General features: G+C 36.8%; 3 protein-coding genes and 1 long non-coding RNA gene across 7 annotated transcripts; 1 reads left to right on the top strand and 3 right to left on the bottom strand.

Annotated features, from left to right (window-relative positions):
* Positions 1-319: 319 nt before the first annotated feature.
* Positions 320-13,857, bottom strand: l(3)L1231 (zf-C3Hc3H domain-containing lethal (3) L1231). The gene is made up of 7 exons (XM_081974488.1): positions 13,623-13,857; positions 13,411-13,564; positions 13,070-13,350; positions 12,853-13,013; positions 10,105-10,906; positions 3,830-3,964; positions 320-3,763 (listed from the first exon to the last, which is right to left on the bottom strand). Exons 2-7 carry the CDS (start codon positions 13,440-13,442, stop codon positions 3,624-3,626), a joined length of 1,551 nt encoding a protein of 516 aa, XP_081830614.1. The 5' UTR covers positions 13,443-13,564; positions 13,623-13,857; the 3' UTR covers positions 320-3,623.
* Positions 13,858-14,012: 155 nt separating this feature from the next.
* Positions 14,013-15,575, bottom strand: LOC145725152 (mitochondrial tRNA-specific 2-thiouridylase 1). 2 transcript variants are annotated; one of them, XM_081973787.1, is made up of 6 exons: positions 15,418-15,575; positions 15,201-15,366; positions 14,968-15,152; positions 14,693-14,919; positions 14,471-14,638; positions 14,013-14,414 (listed from the first exon to the last, which is right to left on the bottom strand). In XM_081973787.1, the coding sequence occupies exons 1-6, from the start codon at positions 15,491-15,493 to the stop codon at positions 14,016-14,018; spliced, it is 1,221 nt and encodes a 406-aa protein (XP_081829913.1). In that variant the 5' UTR covers positions 15,494-15,575; the 3' UTR covers positions 14,013-14,015. The 2 variants fall into 2 exon arrangements, with proteins under 2 accessions (XP_081829913.1, XP_081829914.1); XM_081973788.1 differs by having other exon boundaries at positions 14,474-14,638.
* A 107-nt stretch (positions 15,576-15,682) lies between these two features.
* On the top strand, positions 15,683-19,642 carry ThrRS (threonine--tRNA ligase). 2 transcript variants are annotated; one of them, XM_081973775.1, is made up of 10 exons: positions 15,683-15,840; positions 16,122-16,372; positions 17,237-17,486; positions 17,538-17,795; positions 17,847-17,993; positions 18,049-18,434; positions 18,486-18,845; positions 18,943-19,069; positions 19,128-19,290; positions 19,343-19,642. In XM_081973775.1, exons 1-10 carry the CDS (start codon positions 15,784-15,786, stop codon positions 19,486-19,488), a joined length of 2,145 nt encoding a protein of 714 aa, XP_081829901.1. In that variant the 5' UTR covers positions 15,683-15,783; the 3' UTR covers positions 19,489-19,642. The 2 variants fall into 2 exon arrangements, with proteins under 2 accessions (XP_081829901.1, XP_081829900.1); XM_081973774.1 differs by having other exon boundaries at positions 15,791-15,948.
* A 302-nt stretch (positions 19,643-19,944) lies between these two features.
* Positions 19,945-22,045, bottom strand: LOC145725157 (uncharacterized). Of its 2 annotated transcripts, none has more exons than XR_014177178.1 (2): positions 20,261-22,045; positions 19,945-20,211 (listed from the first exon to the last, which is right to left on the bottom strand). It is a non-coding gene; the product is annotated as an uncharacterized LOC145725157 (long non-coding RNA). The 2 variants fall into 2 exon arrangements; XR_014177179.1 differs by having other exon boundaries at positions 19,945-20,197.
* Between the last annotated feature and the right edge of the window lie 297 nt (positions 22,046-22,342).

Here is a 22,342-nt window from a genome sequence, read left to right as displayed (position 1 = left end):
GCCAATTTTTCTCTTTCCAATTCCAACCCCCCAATGTTCGTGTTTAATCCCACAGCCTTACAGTCTCCAGGAGATTTGCCTCAATCGGATTTCAATTTTTTCCCTGCCTTGTTTGAAATTGTTGAGGTCTGATTGAGATATTAAACAGGACCAGAGAGGAGAGTTTAGGCACCAATTAGCGATGTTCTAAGGCTGGAGGAAGCTGACCTTTTAGGTACTTGCCCTGAGATGTACCCAGATTATTGGAATAAATTTATTTTACTGGTAAAAGTTGTTTTATTTTACCAAGCTATGTTTTTCAGGAACAAAAAGTCAAACGTGTTTTTGTTAACGATTTTATTTTCAGAAATATTTACAAAAAGACATTTTACGTACACGTACAACTAAATAGGAAACTAACGTCATCAATCATCATATCAAACGATTACCTTTATTTTTAACAATTTGTTATCCTAGATTGTATTTACATTTCCATCACACTACAAGTAATTGTTTTTGTTCGATATAACCCCTAGAAATAATACGATTTTGTGTTTTAATAAAAGATAATTAACAAAAACCCAGAAAAAATTAAATAAGCGATCCTTGAATTTTTATTCAAAAATTATGTATGTGAAGCTTGGGAATTTTTCTCTTATACAGGGTGTAAAAGCTCAATGTATAGCAAGTAAATGACAAGTCCAATATGTTATCTATTTACACCCTTTAAATCAATTGGTGTGCACATTTGGGTAAAAATATATAGGGTGTTCACGTCTTTCGTGCCATTAAGTGTACCACATGAAAGACTATGTAAAATTATAAGCACTCTACACGCTACATACAAAAATAAATAACTTTTTTATTAAAAATTAAAAATATTACATTGAATTGTTCTACTTACGTTACAGGTGCAAGTAAAAAAGTATGTATAGTTAGTAACATAATAAAAATATGTACACTTGTCAACGTAAGTTAATTGAATGACCACAGGGCACAATTTGACTTTGAGTTTTAATGTACAAGGGTAAAATGATGTAAAAGTCATTTTTGCTCCTCAATGTTTATGGCAAAAACGTTAAAAAGCAACCCCAAATATGAATTGAAAATAAAAAGAATTTCATTGTCATCTACAAGTGGTCCAAATTGTTTATTAATGCAGCCTAATAGAACAAGTCCACATGTGCTGTATTTGCGTAAATCGTAGCACAGTGGACTTACTATTAAGCTACTAATAAAATGTTGTAAAATCCCCAATTCAGTAGTTTTGGAGACACCAACTGTAACTGTAAAAATTAGTATATACTACCACGTCACAAAATTTTGAATATCAATACGTGATTTTAACGAAAATTATCAGTCAATTGTTGCTTTTACTATAAAAACATTTTCGAAATTGTACAGCACTGATGTCGACTATAACACACCAAAAACTTCCTGAGCAAGATTAACATCATCAATACCACTACGTACACTTCTACAAATTTTATACACACACACTACCTATTTGACATTTTTCTGTGTTTTTACATTTCAAACCCAAACTATTCACAATAATAAAATAATTATAGAGACTGTAATAGGCCAAAATTACTAACAACTACGAAAATTTACCCTTATAAAAGAAATGATAACATACATGTTTACATATATCACTAAATCTAGTCAGTCTTTTGTCCTAAATAAATTAGCGAACACTTTTGCTACGATTACACAATACATCAGTATTGCATTAGAAAATGTGTGTTAAATTAGTTGAAAAAATGCGTTTTATTTTTTTTTTAGCTACAACGGTTTGGGTGTAGACGTTTTGTGTGATATGAATATTCTTATGAAACTAACAATGGGAAAATGCTAAGTTCTTTTTAGTGAAAGCAAATAAGTTTAGTGGTTATTGTTCATATTATGGTTTGTGATTGGTCAACAAAAAGCAGCAAGCTGAAAACTGCTTTTTTTGACCAATCATAAACTATCCAGTATCCACTATAGCGTTAGAGCATAATGTGTGTGATTGATATTTAAGAATACTGACAAATATTTAAACATCGGCAGTGTGGAAAAAATCTGAAAAATAACTCTTTTGCGAAATAGTGTCTGAAAGTCCCTATTTCACAAAAAAGTTGTTTTGAATACATATTTCAACCTTGTTATGTATATTATACAAAACAACATAAACTAACAATACTTTTTATTCAAACACTCATATCTGCGAAAACTCAGCATTTCCCAATTTGACTACATAACAACTGACAGAGTGAACTAATCTGATCAACAACTCTAACCAACAAAATGGTAGGAACAATCTGTGGAACTACCGTTATAAAACAATGTCTGTGTAAATTATAGTAAAAAGTAATAATGAAACAGACCTTAATAATGCGATATAAAATATATAGAAGAAAACGCAAAGCCCGTTTGTACCCTAAGAAAACTTTGTTGCCTTATTCATGTTTGTTTTTTAAACCGCCACGTGAAAAATACGCCAATTACAGTCTCGTGTTTTAAACTAAGCCCATCAAAAATTAAGTGTTTTCGCTTTAAAGTAAGTTGGTTACCTTTACAGGATTTTCAATTATTATAATTAGCAAATGTTTTGATTAAAGTGACAGGTAATAAAGAGTGTCCAGCAACTGTCTGAATATAGTTTTAAAAATAGTTCAAAGTACGTTATTTCAAAATTATATTCACCAAACATTTTGAATATTAAGGAATTGGTAAGAGGAGTTTATTGCCCTACACTAGCGGCCTCTTTAGAGAGTGAAGGAAGCTATGAAATTACAACATTTTTGCGTACATTGATTTTCAAATATTAAAGTAAAATCCTCTAAGAATTTTCGTTTGTTTCACGCGAATTTGCCCATACCACATTTTAATCCTATTTTCAAAGAGATTAGTGATTATTATCTTGATTATTCATTTTGCATTGATTTTGGTATGCTCAGTTCAATTATTAAACTGTCAATAGTGTCAAATTCGTAATGATATCTGACACGACTTACTGATCTTGGTTGGCCTTGCCCTTAAAAGCTTTCAGAGATGTAAAAGCGGTTTTGAGTCGGAAAATTTACATTTTCGGAAATTTACCGGAAAATTATTTTATATTATATATGGTGATCAAAAGACAATTTCAATGGCTACAAATTAGTATATTGAACCACCCTGTAACTGTCAAAATAACAGAGTTAGGGGCTGTCACAGTAAAAACTGTCAAAATCAAACAACTCAGTTTTATCAGTAAATAACTCACTTATTCGACGTTTTAGGTAAAAACGCTATAGAGGGTGGTCAAAAGAGAATTTCAAGGGCTACAAATTGGTATACTGAACCACCCTATAATTGTTAAAATAACCGAGTTATTGACAATACAATGGAGTAGTTTACAGGGTGATTTAATGAATTTTTAACATCCTTGTAACTTGTTTAATTTTTATTTTATAAAAAAATACGTTCTACGTATTATCAGTTTCCTGGACACCCTGTCAGTTACACGATCAAAACATCTGCCAAACTAATATTTTTTAAAAAAAAAATTACCCACTTGTTTGAACATTATGTTTCTTAACCTATCCGAATTGCAACACTGCCAATCTGTCCCTCGCTGCTATTTGAAATTAAAAAAAAAGTACTCCTAACGTGATCGTCTATTACGAATGAGACTGAGGCTCGACCGGCAACAAAAACGACCCGCTTTGAGCTACGATGCTGTCCCCGCACGCCCCCGCGTACCCGTTGTGGAAAATCATTTCGGGTATTTGAACTAAGGAATCAGTCAGGGTGTGTTCATCTGTGGTTGGTGTGACAAACGCGGTTAGATCGGCCTGTTTTCGTCGATTAAATGCAACATACTCACCTAGAAACGAATCCAGCAAACCGTGCGTCTGACTCAGCTTTTCCAAGGATTTCACGTCGTTGTCCACCGCGGCCAGTGCTTTTTCCAACTCTTCGGCTTCTTCCCGTGATGGTTCGTATTCACCATTGCGATTCACTGTTTAAATTATATTGAGTTAGTTTCACGATGACGTAATTTGACTAACTGTCAAAACGGTGAACCGCCTACCCTCAATCGTTATATTATAAAATGACAGTTGGTCACATAATTTTGACAGACTTTCTAAATTATTGTCACAACCGTTTTGGCATTACTAGAGCAATGACTTGCAATAGTTTTTTTCTTCTTATCGTGGGATTCCTATGTTGTAATGCTAGATTTTGCATCAGTTTGTTGTGGATTCATACACCGAAAGAAGTACACAGGTTTCACCTTAGAACGGAACTTTATTTGCTAATTGGTGCAATAGCAGCCTGTTTTTAGGGTGGTAAAAGAACAAAACTTATATATATGTAAAACAACAGTTTCATGACTTGCTTATTATATTTTTGGTTGACGCATGACATAGTCTCTCATTTGTCAACTGTCAAAGGGGGGAACGTTCAGTTCATATACTGATGGGTTGTTACAGTCTCCCCCTTTGGCCCACGTAAAGCGTCCTCGCAACTGGGACAACACTACACTAAATTTTAGGCACAACACAAGCACTTCTTCTTCACTGGCTTGCGTTGGGCTCGTCCTTCGGTTGATGGCGGTGTCTGGTTGGTATCATCTTCGGATCGTGGTGATACGGGAACTTCATCACCAGTTTCACCTATTGGGTCTTCGTTCGGGTTCATGGATTCTGTCACAGTTCGGGCTTCAGTCTCGGCTTGTTGCTTGTCACGACCTGGAGGGCGTCCTCTCTTTCTTATTGGCAGCATTGGGACTATTCCTTCACTCGTCGGTTCCTTGTATCGTGTCAATGCAGAGACATGGTATTTTCCAACAGGTTGGTCTGGTTGATCCATGGGTGTCACGATATAAGTGGTAGGTGACACTATCTTGTGGATACGGTAAGGACCATCTCGTCTCGGAGCAAACTTTGAGGTAAACTGCTTACTAGCGTTTGATAAAATATGACTGTCTATCAAAACCTTTTCACCAACATTGAAAGCACTGTCTCGTCTGCCTTCATTCTTCAGGTTAGTTCGTCGATCCTGGTTCTTTTCATGTGACTCTCGGGCTTCTTGGAAAGCGGTTTGCATAGTCAAGAGGTAGGGGGTGACTTGTGGCACGAAATTGTCATTTTGTATGATTGCTCGTAAGTCACGGTGGACATCATCGGGTGAGCGTAGCTCTCGACCAAAGGTGAGATAAGCGGGGCTATATCCTGTCGATTCACACTTCGCTGTGTTCATAGCAAATCGGATTGATGGTATTTTCTCGTCCCAGACAGTGTGGTCAGTAGACGTCAGTATGGCTAGTTGGGACTTCATATCTCTGTTTTTGCGCTCGACCGGGTTTGATTCGGGATGATAAACCGGTGTTAGGCACTGCTTGAATCCTAATACGTGTGCGACTTGTTGCATAACAGCCGTCACAAACTGCACTCCATTATCGCTTATGACCTTACGGGGAACACCATATCGTAGTACGATTTCGTCGATTAAGCAACGGGCACATGCTTCAGCTGTCGCGGTCTTTAAAGGGAAGATCTCGGTCCATCTACTCGTAGTGTCCTCAATAATAAAAATCCATCGTTGTCCTGTTGGCGTCTCTGGAAGAGGACCAAACAAGTCGATTGCGATCACTTCAAATCTCTGTGATTGAATAGGAGTTTGAAGTAAACCTGCAGGTTTCAAATTAGTGGCCTTGAAGCGTTGACACTCAATGCATCGGCCAACATGTTCGGTTATGGCTTTTCTCATTCCAGGCCAATAGAATCTTCGGGCTATCCGCTGATAGGTTCTTTCTATTCCATAATGACCTGCAGTGGGTGTGTCATGATACTCGTGCAACACTTCGGGAATTCCAGAGGCAGCTATTACTAATTGGGGCTCCTCTTCGTCTATGTCGGGGTTATATCGGTATAGGACACCATTTGACATTAGGTAGCCTCGGTCTGCCCATTTCTTAAAGTCGATTCCATTAGGGGTGTCTTCTAATCCGACAATAATTTTCCTAGTGTCAGGGTCAGCCATTTGTTGTTCCCTTATATCTTTGGCAGACATAGTGGGTAGTTCTACACTAACTAAATTGGTGGTTGCTTCTGCCACTTCTCGAGGCGGTCTTGATAAGGTATCGGCAATGACATTTTTCTTGCCGCTGATGTAGTCAATCCGTAAATCTTGAGCTTGTAAGCTCAGTGCCCATCGGGCTAGGCGTCCGGTTGGGGTTTTCAAGGAGAGCAACCATTTTAATGGTTGGTGATCACTTTGAACATTGACAGTTGAGTTCTCAATGTAACCTCGGAATTTCTGGACGGACCATACCACAGCTAGGGCTTCGCGCTCGGTAGTGCTGTAGTTCTGCTCAGCTGGGGTAAGGAGTCTAGAAGCGTATTCAACGGGGCGCTCATCTTCACCCTCCCCCTGGAGTAAACATGCCCCCAATGCATAACTACTAGCATCGGTCCTAAGTGTGTAAGGAAGGCGTGGATCAGCTTGTCGGAGTATTGGAGCACTGCTTAGCAGTAACTTAAGCTTTTCAAAGGCCTTGACTTGCGGTGTTTTCCATTCCCATTTAGCATCCTTCTTGGTCAACGAGGTAAGGGGTTTGGCAACTTGCGCAAACCCTTCAATGAAGCGTCGAAACCATGAGCAGGTTTGTAGGAAACTGAGCAACTGCTTCACGTTCGTGGGTGCCGGCATGTCCATTATGGCGGCTACCTTCGCATTATCAGGGTGAATACCTTCTGGTGATAAAATATGTCCAAGGTACTTGACTGACTCAAGGCATAAATGACATTTAGCTCGGTTCAATTTCAATTTGAATAAGTTGAGTCTTGCGAATACTTGTCGTAGGTCACTGAGATGCTCTGAAAAACTAGACGATAAAACAATTAAATCGTCAAGGTAGACTAAGAGAGCTACATCAGTCAGTCCTGATTTGAAACGATCCATTAATCTTTGGAACGTAGAGGGGGCCGTCACAAGACCAAATGGCATCCTAGTATACCTGAAAGTCCCAAATGGTGTTACAAATCCAGTTTTGTCTCGGTCCGAGGGTCTGACACTAATTTGGTGGTAACCACTCTTAAGATCTAGCGTAGTCATATACTTTGTTTTCTTTGCATCATGCAGGAGATCATCAATACGGGGAAGTGGATATCGATCGGCTCTAGTGATTGCGTTCAGTCTCCTGTAATCTACAGTCAGTCGAATTCCTCCATCTTTCTTTGGTACTAGTACGACTGGCGCGGCGTATGGGGACTCGCACTCTTCTATGGTGCCATTTTCGAGTAGTATGTCCAGTTCTTTGCGCAGTTGTTGCTTCTTTTCAATTGATATGCGATATGGCGGTACAGCTATAGGGGTATCGTCTTGAAGTACAATCCTGTGCTCTGCGAATGGTGTAGGTTCATTACTAAGCTTAAAAAGAGTGGAAAATTCTTGTAGTAGATGATCAAGTTGCTGTCTTTCCTCAGGTCGAAGTTTCAAGGCTTCATCGCTGCGCAACGCATTGGAAAGGTCAACAGTGTTTACAACAACGTGGGCAACATCACCTTCTGTTGTAAATTGGTAAGCGACGTCACTACAGTCGGAGAAATGGAAGACATCGTCAGGTATCGACAAAAACTGTACATGGGCCGTCCTGCCATACAGGGTCACTGGAACATTAAAAATGAGGGCCTGGACTTTTCTTTTGGCTCCATCGGCGAGAACCATATCTAGGTCGTTGGCTTCAAGATAGGGAACGTGTTCTTCAATCAGGATTTGAGTAAGCTTACTTCCAGCTATATTGGTCGTAGCGCCTGTATCTAAGTATGCATAACCAGCATGTTTTAGTATAGCGATTGGTACTAATGGCCGTGAGCAGTTATCTTTCGTGAACGAGCTGCATAGAAACTCTGCTGAGGCAACAGACTCTTTTGAGACACCATTTCGATTGCTGTCCACTGAACATTTAGGGCAGTTGCTTCTTATAAAGCCTGGGGTGCCACATCCATAGCAAACAATGGTAGAGTTATTATATGGTGGTGCACTTGCTGTAGTTGCCGTCTTTGGGGTGGTTAACTTAGTGGTTGTCTGCTGGAGCTGTGTACTGGACGTCTCACTGCGTCTGTCTTGGTAATGTTTAAGTTTTCTGCACTCTTCTTTAAGGTGACCTGGATTCTTGCAATATGCACAACGTACAGGTTTTTCTTTTGCTGCAGAAGTGTGGTTATCTTCATATCGACTTACAGTTATGTCAAAAGTTTCCTCTGCTAGTCTTGCTTGAGTTAAAAGTTCTTCGAATGAGGCTACCTTGTCACGTGGCACTTTCTCCCTTACGCGCCTGTGTAGTAAACCATAAATCATGTCAATCTGCGTGGCTTCAGTCAAAGTACCCGTGGGTAACTGGGCAAGAATGGCACGTGCTTTACAAATGTAGACATCACACTTTGTTTTGCCATCTTGTTCTTGAGCAAAAAGGTCTCTATAGACCCGATAGGGTGGCTTTGTTGGGCCAAAAGTGGTTCTTAATAGCGCCAATGCTCTATTCCAATCTGTTAAACTTGACTTAACACCCTGGAACCAGGTTGCTGCAAATCCATCTAGAAGCATTGGTAAACCTCTAAGTGCATTCTCTTCTGAGATGTTGGTGCAATCCTTATAAACCTCAATAGCATCTATAAAAGCATTTACATCTGAATCCTTAGATCCATCAAATCTGCTATTACATTTTGAAAAATTTCCACTAGTCGAGGATACTACTGTTGTATTTGGTGGTATTGACAGTCGAGATAAAAGGGCTTCAAATTGGTCATCTGACAATGTAACACTCATATTGTCAGAATTACTTGATTGTACAGCTGCTACAAGTTCTTTAGAACGTAGAAAATAAGGACTTCTTTGGGAGTCAATGGTGCTAGTTCTAGTTATCACAAGCTTGAAGCAAAGTTGCTAACTAAAAGGTCAACTTACTGCGTTGAAAACGATGGTAAAACACTGGCTGGAGGCACAGAATTTAATGAAAAGATCCGATATGTAACACACATACGGGGCGATTTACAATACGTACTTGTAAAAGCCAAAAGAACTAGTTGAGTGATTGCGACCAAAATTGCAAAATGACCCGAACACGGTGCGAAAATTGGTGATACGAAGTGTTCCGACGTGGATGCACTTACGACTCAACGTATTTAGTTCAGAAAAGGTTCATTAAAGTCAGAATTCCACTAATAAAGTTCACAAATTCACTGGATAACCTCACTTTCGATGCCGACACTTGGGCGCCAATTGTAATGCTAGATTTTGCATCAGTTTGTTGTGGATTCATACACCGAAAGAAGTACACAGGTTTCACCTTAGAACGGAACTTTATTTGCTAATTGGTGCAATAGCAGCCTGTTTTTAGGGTGGTAAAAGAACAAAACTTATATATATGTAAAACAACAGTTTCATGACTTGCTTATTATATTTTTGGTTGACGCATGACATAGTCTCTCATTTGTCAACTGTCAAAGGGGGGAACGTTCAGTTCATATACTGATGGGTTGTTACAGTGTATAATTAAATTTTGATATTTCCATACCTTTATATTCACTAATATTGTTAAAAATACGGAAATTCACCCTAGATTGGTGTAACGTCACCAATACTAATAATTTGTGCCAAGACTTCCATAAAACATTTGCATGATTGTATTGTCCCTACTAGATGTCACTGTTTTAAATAATATTTAAATGCCTCTGGCGCTTCCAAAGATACATGATTTTTCGGTCTGAGCAATTTTAAAAATTTGTGGAAGGTCCAGGACACCTTTTAGAGGACTTTGGGAGGTTTTATAGCCTCTGCCTGAGGTATTTAGAGACATCAGGCACTTTCAATATGATTCTACAAGTCTCTAGCAATTGAAAACTTTTTCCTTCTTAGAACTCTCTTAAAGGATTTTTGGGCAGGTTTATTAAGTTTAATAATCCTACTAATTTCAATTTTTGGCCACACCTTGCCAATTTCCCAATCCCAAATTGGTTTGACAATAATAGTTGATAACTCTTTGTTATTGTGGAAACTCTTATTATCGTTCAGAACAGATATTTAACAAGTTACTAACAACCTACTGGATTTGATTACCACACTCTTTATATGTAAAATAATATATTTACTTACCGGCAAAGAAATCACTAAATTCATCCACTTGTATAGTGCTCAATACATTCGTAATGTCACTCTCCTCTAACAAGTGTGCCTGATTAACCAACGCCTGCTCCAAACCATTTTCATTCAGCTCTAACACGTGATCCACCATCTGTAAGTCTTCTTCCAGAACGACACAGCCAGGAGTGTCAGTTATTTCAGCTTCCAGCGTTCCTATTGCACTACTTTGACTGTTTGAATTGTTATTGAACCCGATCTCCATCGCTAAATCCTTCTGGCTGGATTGCGACGAAGTGGACTTCTTTTTCTTTTTGCTTCGTTTCTGCGGTCGAATCATGGCGGACGGTTTCACTTTTTTCCTGATCTTCTTTGGTTTGGCCTCTTGGTAGAGCCGATAATTGTCCCGTTTCCGGGCGTGTTCCCGGCACAGCGGCAATTCGTGTGATATGTCAAATACTGGCACCGAACACTGCGTATTGTCCGCAAACTTGGCAGTACAGTACTCGAACAGCGTCTGTTTGCTATCGTACATAATGTGCATGACGCAGTATTTCGTGTACATCACCGCAGACCTGTTGCATTCGTTTACTTCGCACATTTTTACAAGTGAGTGATTGGATTTATCAGCCAATTCTCTAGAAGACTGAGGATTGTGTAGTCTGGCTATTACTTTGTGTTTGTGCTGTTCGATCCAGTCGGGCATTTTATTCGGTTTGCCCACGTGACTGCGATGCATTTGTTGTAGACGACGTAGAATTTCGTGTCGGGTTATTTCAATGCGTTCTTCACGAGATCTGTCTTCCATTTTTAGTTTCTGAAACAGTCACAACAACTTAAAACTACCAGAAACCAAACTGAAACTGAATTGTTTTTACCAATTTTAATTATTTAATTAACAAAACTAAAACCAACCATTTTTGTTGGTTGTTTGATCCATATTTTGGTTTGTTTTTGGGTTTTTGTCAAATATGACCTTTGTACAGAAAATTATTTCATTTATGTAACTGATAATTTTCTACATAAGCTTTGTTACTTAATAACAAATTGCATTCTCTTCTTTCTGACATGGACAGTTTCACAGTATAGTTGTTGATATAATAAAAATTACTAAACAAATTATAGGGATGTCATTGACTATTGACAGTTCAAGTTAAGAGATACGCCCTCTGGTGGTCAATTTTTGGGAAAAGTTTCGGGCATTCTAGCTGTCATCTCTTCGTTTTACCTTGATTTTGGTTAACAGGGTTGTTACATTAGGAAAATTTCCCCAAAAAATAGAGATTTTTTATTTCTTCAAGGTATTTTTCGTGGATATTTTTTCTGGGGAACAAGGGATTTTAGATCGGGCAGTTACTACTAGAAACCACCCCTTTTGAAACAATTAGAGTTTATAAGCAGCTCACCGTACCTTAAAAATCTGTGAAAGGGAGTATACTAAAGTTTCGTATATTTTGGCATGTACAACAGTGTTCTCAGCCGGTTTTCTCGATTGACCAAAGAAAGTAGGTTTTAAGCTACATTTTGACGTTGGAACAAACCTCTTAACTGTTACAGAAACCAAGTTAGGAGCTGTCAAACTGTGAGATCTTTAAAAAGTTTGTTCACTTGCTCTGCTCTATTTTCCGGCCAATATCGCGGTTACTTGAGAAAAGAAGGTCAAAAATTAGAGGCTATATTTTGAAGTTTATACGAACCCCCTAGCGGCCATAGTAACCAAGTTAGCATATGTCAAATAAAGACACCTGTCATCTATAGAAAGACTGATGAAATGTATAAAGATCCAGGAATAACAAATTATAACCAATAAAAACATTTTTGGGGTTTTTTTTATTTTGACTGGGAAAATTGAGTTGACGGATCTGGCAATCCTATTGATTAGGTAAGTGATATATACAGGGTGTTTCTGAAAGGTCTACAACGCTCTGCTGCAGTTAGCTGGGGTCAAAATAAAGCGATTTAGCCATATTTACCTTAATACAAAAGTTGATACATACAAAGCTACAGGGCGGCAAAGTTAAAATTTAAAAATCAATTTTTAATCCTACTTTTATGCCAAACCATTTAAAATTATGAAATTAGGTATCAGGGGGCTTTCCGAGACGGGAAATTCATTCTGCCAACGATTTCTACATTGATCATAGAGGGCGCCACATACGGTTCAAGCAATTTGTTTAATTCCTTTGTTTTTTTTCTGGGTAAGGGTAAATCACTTTTGAGTATAAAGGCCTATTTGCCTGTTACCTATTTCTGCTTAGAAAAGGTATACCTTAAGCATATCACTATGGGAAACCATGGTAAACCGTTTTCGAGAAAAATGCGTTTGAACTACTGTAATTATCAACTTTTGGATTAAGGCATATATGGCTAAATCACTTTATTTTGACCCCAGCTAACTGCGGAAGAGTGTTGTAAACCTTTCAGGGACACCCTGTATATTAGCTTAGGGTAGTTAGGTTAGGAACAGTCTGTTAATCTCAAATGGTGCTGCAATCTTAACTTCAATCATCAATTGTCACTGTTATCTAAAATAATACACAGAACAGAACTGCAAATCTGAATGAGTTAGAATTTACTGCTACATAAATCTTGAGAGCTGGCCCCATAAATTAAATTAAGAACAGCAAAATAGCTTGAAATTAGATAAAAAAATGTGATAGGTTACTATCAGATTTCGGACTGAAATATTAAATCTTCTGATTAGCTGATGAACATAAAAATTAATAAACCACAACAAATGAGTTAGATGAAGATAAAACTAACCTCTAAACTAGGACTGAACCAATGCTGCTGATAGTAGTTGAATTCGTCTGACTCACATTCTATCCGCTGTAATGCTTCATGGTGTAAACCTTTCAAAACTGCTTTCTTTACTTTTTTCTCTACAACTACTGGTGGTTTGTGTGTGGATGATTCATTAAACCCTGAATCACAGTAACTCAGTCAGTAGTGCCTATACAAGAACTACTTATCCACTCACCTATAATACTGTGAATTGCAATTTTATCCTCAAAATCCTGTAAAATTCCAGAATGTGTCACCTCACTCTTAATATTATTAATGATATTTCCACTACTAAGTTTTCCATTACTACTGACAAAAGTTGAAGACTTATTAACCTTCTTGCAATTGTTATGTACATTTCTATATTCCAATTTATTAGCTAACTTATGGGTAGTAGGAGCTGTAATGGTGTGATGATAGTTGTCTTTGCTGGTCACTTTGTTTTGGAGGGATGACTGATATACTATGCCATTGCACCTATAATTAAAAAAAAGTAATTTTTATAAATTCAACTATTAACTAACGTTTCAGGCCTACCTCTGAGTTGTTTTAGTCCCTGAACTGAACATCTTAAGTTTACCTCAGCAAGTAAAAACAGAGTCATACATCCTAGATCATCTAATGTAAACAATCTTAAATCGGCTAAGCCCCATTTCTAAATGGCAATGGTGCAAGTAAAAGCAGAGCAATCCTGGGAAAATACACTCATAATTTGAGATCAAATACACTGAAATTGTAATTAAATTTACCATAACAAGATAATAAGCTTATTTTAATAACAGTTTATGTGACAGTTCGGATAAGGTTATGACCGACCAATTCGACCACGATAAATGATGAAAAAAGCACTGAAAATGTATTTAATAAAGTGAAAAACGCAGTTTGTCGCCTTTAAGAACGTAATGCAAAAATGTTTTTTTGTGTTATTAACAACAATAAAGTGTTTTTGAGAAAGTTTTTCAATGTTTTTTGTTTGGCAGATGACATTGACAACTGAAAGAATATAGTTAGTCTTCTATTTTTAATTATTTGGCTTTATGATCACATAACAGATTAACATGCAGCACAGTGACCTCTACAGTCACTTAAAGAAACCAGTTAACTTTATAAACCAGTTTACAAAATGAAAAACACAGAAAAAACTACTTAGACACATTTTTATTTAATATCTTAACAGAATCATAATTTATTAACTTTTCTATTAAATCCTTAGCATTGTTTAACATCCCGTTATTTAAATAATTTAAACTAAAATCTGAAACACCAGAATTCAAAATTCTGGCACTACCCAGACATTCATCCTCCTTATAAAACACTGCATACTGTCCGGGTGTTATTGCATTTAGACTTTCATTCAATTTTACTACAAGACTAGAATTTGACTGAAAAACTTTAACTGGAACACAACTATGTGTGTGCTGAAACCTAAATTGGCAATGTAGCATATGGTCTTTGAGCTCTTTAGGCTCTGAATGAATCCAGTAAGGCTTTTCAGTGACAAATAGTGATGTGCAGAGGGCTGGATGGTTTCTTCCATTAGCCTGAATAAATGATATTATTAAAAATTATTATAAAAGTAATTTTAATTAGGACTTACAACATAAATAATGTTTTCACTGACATCCTTTTTACAAATGTAATAAGGCTCTGGGAGGCCATTAAGCCTTGATCTTTGCCCCACAGTCCATTTATGAAGGCCTTTGTGTTGACCTAGGATTTTCCCTGTATTAATATCCACAAATTGACCAGGCTTGTCCTCAATGTACTGTAAACATTACTAATACAGTTCAAAATCATTTAAAAATTACAAAACATTTACTTGTTCAATAAAACTTTGGAAATTTCTAGAGCCAATAAAACAAATTCCCATGCTCTCACGTTTTTTTGCAATTTTCTGTAACCCATTATCTACAGCCATATGTTTTACCTCCCATTTTAACATATCACCCAGAGGAAACATGGTTCTACTTAAAGCTTTCTGTGGAACTTGACACAAGAAAAATGTTTGATCCTTTCTAGTATCTTTGGCAGTGAACAATCTTACCTCTGCAGATTAACTCATGTATTGTAAATTAAATTAATCCTCACACATACCTTCATGTGGTTTGTAGTGTTCCAAATAAGGGCCAAAACTAGTTTTGGCATAATGCCCTGTTGCTATAGCATCAGCCCCCAAATGATCAATTGCATACTTATGAAAATAATAAAACTTTACATTCCTGTTACATAAAATGTCAGGGTTTGGAGTGGAACCATTTTGGTAGTCTTTGAGTAAATTACTGCAAATGCTACTTTTATTTTAGTTTATAGAAAGTTAAAAAAATTACCAAAACACTTCATTCCAATACTCTTTAACAAAATTGACTTCATGGAGTTGAATATTCAGTTTGTCACACACATACTGAGCGTCTTTAAGATCCTCATCGGCTCGACATTGACCTTTTTCATCTGCAATGTCCCAATTTCGCATAAAGACTCCCTGAACATGGAAACCTGTACAAGTCCCTAATGATTTTTAGTTCAGGTTTGAAGCACATCACATACCTTTGTTTTTTAGCAGTAGAGCAGATACGGCACTGTCCACTCCACCGGACATACCTAAAGCTATTCGTTTAAACATTTTGATATTTTACAGAAAAAAAAACTAACAATAACATTTTAAAATTCAAAATTAAAAAGTAAAAAAAGTTAGGTTAGGTTAGTAATCTAATCACTCTTCTGTACAATTTATATGGCAAATTTGGTATCACGTGACTGAACAGACAACTTGTGTCTTAAAAGTATGACATATGAATTATTATGACGTCATTGAAACTTTTGAGTTACTGACAGTTTTCCTTTATATGACCCATCGTAGGATATGTCAAGTTTTTAAAGGTTTTCCATGTGGTTTGTTATTTTGTGCACAATATGAGTGAAAAAGTTGAAGAAGGATTAAAAAACCTTGAAATTAACCCTAAAGAAAAGGCATGACCCTTTATTATTTAATTGTAGTGTAAGATGTTGAAGATTTTAAGTCACACAAGAGCCATACAGCTTTTAAACAATTTAAACCGGCGATCTCTAGCCACATTGGTGTGTAGCATTTGGATATCCAACATAAAAACCCCTCTACTAATCTAAATAGTTCAGTAGCTTTACCTGGAATCACAATTTTTGAATGATGCAATTTCTAAACTGCATTAGTCTAGGATTCACTTGAAGTGCTGACATCAGCAGTGTGGTTTAACATATTTTGTACTTTCCAGGCAAAAATGAAGAAAGACAAGGCTAACAAGCAAAGTTCCGGCACTGGAGACAAGTCAGGGGTAAAGGAATTAGTGCCACCCCCAAGTTACATAGAGGAGAGATTGAATTTGTGGAACAAACTCAAAGCCCAGTATGATGCAAATTTGGCCAGCAAACCAGAAACTCCAATTAAAGTTACTTTGCCAGATGGAAAGGTAGTGGAAGGAGTAGCATGGAAAACCACCATGTATGATGTAGCTAAAGGCATTAGGTGAGTGATTACAGAAGAATAAGAAGAGAATTATTTATATAATTATTAAAAGACACTGGACACTAAGTCAAAAACTTTTTATATTTCTTGACATTGACTCTTTGAACTGGTAATGAAAAATGTTGTCAGTACTTACAAACTACATCATAGTACATTGTTGTCATTTTCTAGTTTATAGTTTTGTATTCTAAGTAATTAAGCCTGTGATAACATAGGACTGTCCTTTTTGGGGTGGCAATAAGTGTGTGTTCTTAAATCCTCTCTAAAATGAGTTATTACATACCTAAATAAATATTATTATTTATTACACACTTTTTATTTTTACTATCTTTGGCACTTTTTAGTCAGTAGCATTTAGAAGCCACTAGAAGGTTTGTAGTATTATTTAGACAGGTCTGGCACTTCTAAAATGATTTTAGAGGCATCTGACAATTTAAAACAATTTTAGACAGTTGTAGAGGGCACTGAAACTTTTCACAAAGTTCTCAGCAGCATTTAGAGGTTGTTGGCAGTGTTGGCACATTCAAAACAGTCCTAAAAGTCTCTGACAATTTAAAACAAGCCTGGAAAGGTTTAAGATACTTGTAGAGGCTTCTGGCACTTTTTAGAAGATTCAATAGCATTTAGAGGTCTATGGAAGTTTCAAAATGGTCCTAGAGGCCACTGGCAATTTAAAACAGTCCTGGGAATGTTTAAGACAGTTGTAAAAGGCTCTGGAACTTTTCAGAAAGTTCTCAGTAGCATTTAGAAGTCTTTGGCATATTCAAAACAGTCCTAGAGGTCTCTGACAGTTTAAAACAACTTTTGGCACTGTTTAGAAGGTTGTCAGTAGCTCTTAGAGGTTTATCCTTCTTGATTTTTTAGTCAAGGTTTGGCCGACAACGCCGTTATCTCTAAAGTAAATGGAGTTCTTTGGGACTTAGACAGACCTTTAGAAAGTGACTGTAAAGTTGAACTACTCAAATTTGATGATCCTGAAGCTCAGGCAGTGTTTTGGCACTCCACAGCACACATGCTGGGTGAAGCTTTGGAAAGAGTTTATGGGGGTTGTTTATGCTATGGCCCGCCAATTGAAAATGGCTTTTATTATGACATGTGGTTGGATGATAAAGGGGTTTGTTGTGTCTAGTAACCATGAAATTAAACCTAACTTCATCAATGTTAGATATCTCAAAGTGATTTTCCATACCTGGAAACTCTTATGAAGAGCATAGCAAAAGAGAAACAACCCTTTGAACGACTTGAAATGAAAAAAGAAGACTTGCTTGAGATGTTTAAGTACAATCCTTTCAAAGTGCGTATTTTAAATGAGAAGGTGGATACTCCTACTACTACAGTGTATAGGTGTGGACCTTTGATTGATCTTTGTAGAGGGCCACATGTGCGACATACAGGAAAAGTTAAAGCTTTGAAAGTTACCAAGGTTTGTACAAAGAGTTTTGTTGTTGCATGTTTGTTAAATTCTGGCTTGCAGAATTCATCCACATATTGGGAAGGTAAAGCTGACGCTGAAACTCTCCAAAGAGTTTACGGCATCAGTTTTCCTGACAATAAACAGCTGAAAGAGTGGGAGAAATTCCAGGAAGAAGCTGCTAAACGTGATCATCGTAAAATCGGAAAGGTGATACATTTCAGGGATTCTTAAGTTATTTAGTTTGAGCTTTTCCTTGGTTTAGGAACAAGAACTGTTTTTCTTCCACGAATTGTCACCTGGTTCCTGCTTTTTTCAACCTAGAGGAGCCCACATATACAATACTCTAGTAGATGTAATGAAGAAAGAGTACCGAAAAAGAGGGTTTCAAGAAGTGGTCTCCCCGAATATATACAACGCGAAATTGTGGCAAACTTCCGGTCACTGGGCTCACTACTCCGAAAATATGTTTTCTTTCGATGTGGAAAAAGAAAAATTTGCTTTGAAACCCATGAATTGTCCGGGTCATTGTTTGATATTCGACAATCGTAACAGGTCGTGGAGAGAATTACCTTTACGTCTAGCTGACTTTGGAGTGTTGCATCGAAATGAGCTTTCCGGAGCTTTGACTGGCTTAACAAGAGTCCGAAGGTGAGTTTTACCCATTTTAACCCCACTGTGACTCTTATAGGGTTGTAAAAGGTTCCAGCAAGATGACGCGCACATTTTCTGCGCTCCCGAACAGATCAAAGACGAAATGAAAGGATGTTTGGATTTTCTTAAACATATTTACTCGATTTTCGGGTTCACTTTCGATTTAGTGTTGAGTACCAGGCCGGAAAAGTACTTGGGGGAAATCGAGATGTGGAACGAAGCCGAAAAGGCTTTGAGCGAATCGTTGAACGATTTCGGACAACCTTGGAAGGAAAATCCAGGTGATGGTGCTTTCTACGGTCCGAAAATCGATATCACTATTAAGGATGCATTGAACAGAGCCCATCAGTGTGCCACTATTCAGTTGGATTTCCAATTGCCAATACGGTTTAACTTAAATTTTGTTAGGTGAGTTTTTGTGTATCAAATTACCTTAAATTTATGTATTTTAAAAAAGTTTTCTATAACTGAGGTTTTGAGTTACATTTGCTCTTATCTTTTTTAGTGAGAGTGGTGAAAAAAGACGGCCCGTCATAATTCATCGAGCAATCCTGGGATCGGTAGAACGAATGGTCGCCATCTTGACAGAGTCTTACGGTGGAAAATGGCCGTTCTGGCTATCACCTCGACAGGTTAGCCATACGTCCATTTTGTTAACTATTTCACTGTGTCTAAGATAACTTATCTTAGGTTATGGTAGTCCCAGTTGGACCAAACTTTGATCAGTATGCAGAGGAAGTGAGACAAAAGGTGTACGAAGCGGGTTTCATGGCCGAAGTTGATGTGGACCACGGTGACACTCTGAATAAAAAGATCCGAAACGCTCAGTTGGCTCAGTTCAATTTCATTTTGGGTCAGTGGATCTGTACAGCTGTAGAAGGTTATTATTATAGTGTTTATTTCAGTTGTGGGAGAAAAAGAGAAATCTAGCAACACTGTAAATGTCCGTACGAGGGATAATGTGGTACATGGTGAAGTTTCTGTGGACGGACTTATCGAAAAGTTGACTAAATTGAAAGATACATACGCCCAAGGCGAAGATAAATTGTAGATTTGCAGACCATGTTAATGTTAACAATAACTTTAAGCGGAATAATTAATTTTATTCGTATTAGTAATTTATTCACTGCATTTTTATGATTGGTTTATAACATATTATTTGAATTAAGGATCTATAAACAATAAAGAATTCTTGGTTCAGTAAATCAATATTTAAATTCAATTCCCGCGTCAAGAATGCGTAAAACGTTGCCTAATCAATAGCCTCGTTAGGTAGCTCCATCTAGTGGCAGAGCTGACAGAAGCCTTATAGGGATTGTTGACGTCACCCAAAATTAGATGTTTTGGCACGCGTTTAAATGTTTTATTTTGATTATTTTCCTTATAAATGGGTTTTTCATTAATGATGGACAAATTCAAGTTGTAATTAGCAATCTATTATTATTATTATCCTTAATTAACAAATCTCGTATTATCAGCTGCACTACGAAGTAAATTATATCGTAAATCGTAACCATATTTTATTACCACCGATGATTGAACACATTTTCTAATACATGTACCAATAAATTATACAATAAATAATCAAGCATACTATCACGGAGATCCATACGTGATTCGTGAAATATTGAAAGTATAAAAGCATTTACAACTATTTATAGGCACCCAAAATGCTTGTAAATATGTCCTTCCAATATGTTTAACGGCTTCTTAAATAGGGCAGCAATTCTGTTGAATCCCACACAACATGGTCGCGTTTGCTACAGATGTCACTCTTTAATGTAGGTAAAAAGACTTTGATTTTGATGCTGCGATAAACTTACATGGTAAGGAACATTTTGGTGAACAAATATTAAAAAGTTCTCCTTTTCTGGAATAATTTGTGACAACCCAAAATCTGTGTGTGTCTATATGACATCTGTTATTATTTTTAAGGAGTGTATACAGATAATTGAAATTGTTACAAATTATTCCCTTGAAAAATGTGTAAGTATGAGTAAGTGGAACAGACAAGGTTGTATTGCCAACAATGCCCTGCAAATAAATTTGCAAACAGAAAAACCAAAAAAGGTCCGAACACTCATGGTAAAAACACGTTACAAACTATGGCATGTATATGACTATACAATAACCTATTGACCCGTGCTCGGTCAAAACGTAGCCATTTTAAGTGTTAACACCGATTTTTCTTTAAGAAATGGCATTGACCACTTTACTGATGATACGTTAAATATGTGTTAGGGTGGAATAAGTTTTGCAATTCTATTCAATAGCGAAAAAATGTATCTTCTAGAATTCAATATTAAATCTGGTCAAATAACCAGAGTAAAATCCAGGTCAACACATTAAAAGGGGATCAGAGAAAAGTCAAACTGGAAGAGAATCAAAGAGTTTGTAGATTCTAGGAACCAAAGTTTCTAAAGGGGAATTTGTTTCAGACGTTTGGTTTCAAAATATTATTTATAAAGTTCTCAGTCCTATCTTATTATAGTTGCTCCAAGCTAAGGCTGGTTGCCACTAAAACCAATGTTGTGCTAGGAGCTGCCAGAATTAGATAGTTGACACTGGAGCATTGAAATAGGCATTTCTTGGCTTATATACCTCAAGACATCCTGTAGACAACCAAAGAAGAGTTCAAATATTTAACTAAAGCAATCATAGAAACTTAACTTTCTATTTAGTTCAGGTGTGGGTGGGTATTTTACAGACGATGATGATATCATAGCCCTCAGGGCTAATAATATATTGCAAGGTGTTACGCTAATACTTTTTAATGATGTACCAATCAAAATGCCTCATCAAGTTGAAGAACATTTTCAAAAACACTAAGACGTATTATTGGGATTAATAAAGGACAACAACGACCAAAAGTGTTGAAATCATAAATTTAAATTTTTCTGAATTTTTTATACTGCTACTATAAGTAGTTTTGATGTTATTGTACTGTGATAGAAACTGCACAAACTTTGAATTTTCCAATGGGAATTTATTCAAAATTGTTATGAATGCAATGCTTTACTTGAGAACTGTTACATCCGTTGTCAGCTGTAACGTTTTAAATTACAAATGGTTTTACTGTACTATAAAATTTGTTTTGTTTTAGGTTTTTTTATTACATTTTGAGCACCAAAAAGTGACTCTTCAACTTTCTTTAAAAAATTCTCAATTAAATTAACCGAATATTACTAAATTACTTATTCATACATTTGTGATTTTTGCCAGATACATGTTCCACGTTACCCAGATTTACCCTCTAACCTCTAAATTTTTGTAACAAAAACACGTCTTACTGCTATTTGCGGCTATATAACATACGTGTGTTGTAATAAGCTATGATAAAAGTTTCGTAACACCGAAACGTCGTTTGTATTTACCATCTGGCGCGTTCTTGACTTTATCAGCGGTTTCCAACCTGCTTAATAACTATGCGAATGGAAACAAATTCGATTTAACCCTCTTAACATAATCGTAAAACCCAAAATGTCGCGAGGCAAGGTAATAATAATTTAATTTGATCCCAAAAGGGACGTAAACCAAATTATAGTGCGGATGTTCGTAAAAACTTGCTTGCACACTCAAAAGGGCAAAATGTATTCAAGCAAAACGATTTTAATGTTGTCTTCACGGTAATTAACCGGCAAATGAGTTTTTTTTGGTTTTTCTGAGAACCTTGGGCCCTATCATTCCAACTCAAATGATCTTTTAAATATGCAACATGCAAATAAAACGTTATTCATGTAAACCGCGCTTTAATTAGACGTCAAAAGTGGTCGTAGGTCTTTTGTCAAGCGTAAAATGCCAATTACGGGAATTACTATGTTAATGCGTGCTTTGGCGACATCCTACAGCCATCCTTGTCCCGTCATGGTCCATTTGATGACTGTGTTAAGGATAAACACGCCAAA

Source organism: Ips typographus, linkage group LG2 (assembly GCF_016097725.1).
Source record: "Ips typographus isolate SLU linkage group LG2, UJ_Ityp_2.0, whole genome shotgun sequence".
Lineage (NCBI taxonomy): Eukaryota > Metazoa > Arthropoda > Insecta > Coleoptera > Curculionidae > Ips > Ips typographus.
The sequence above is the reverse complement of the archived record's forward strand: the minus strand, read 5'-3'. Positions and strand labels throughout refer to the sequence as shown.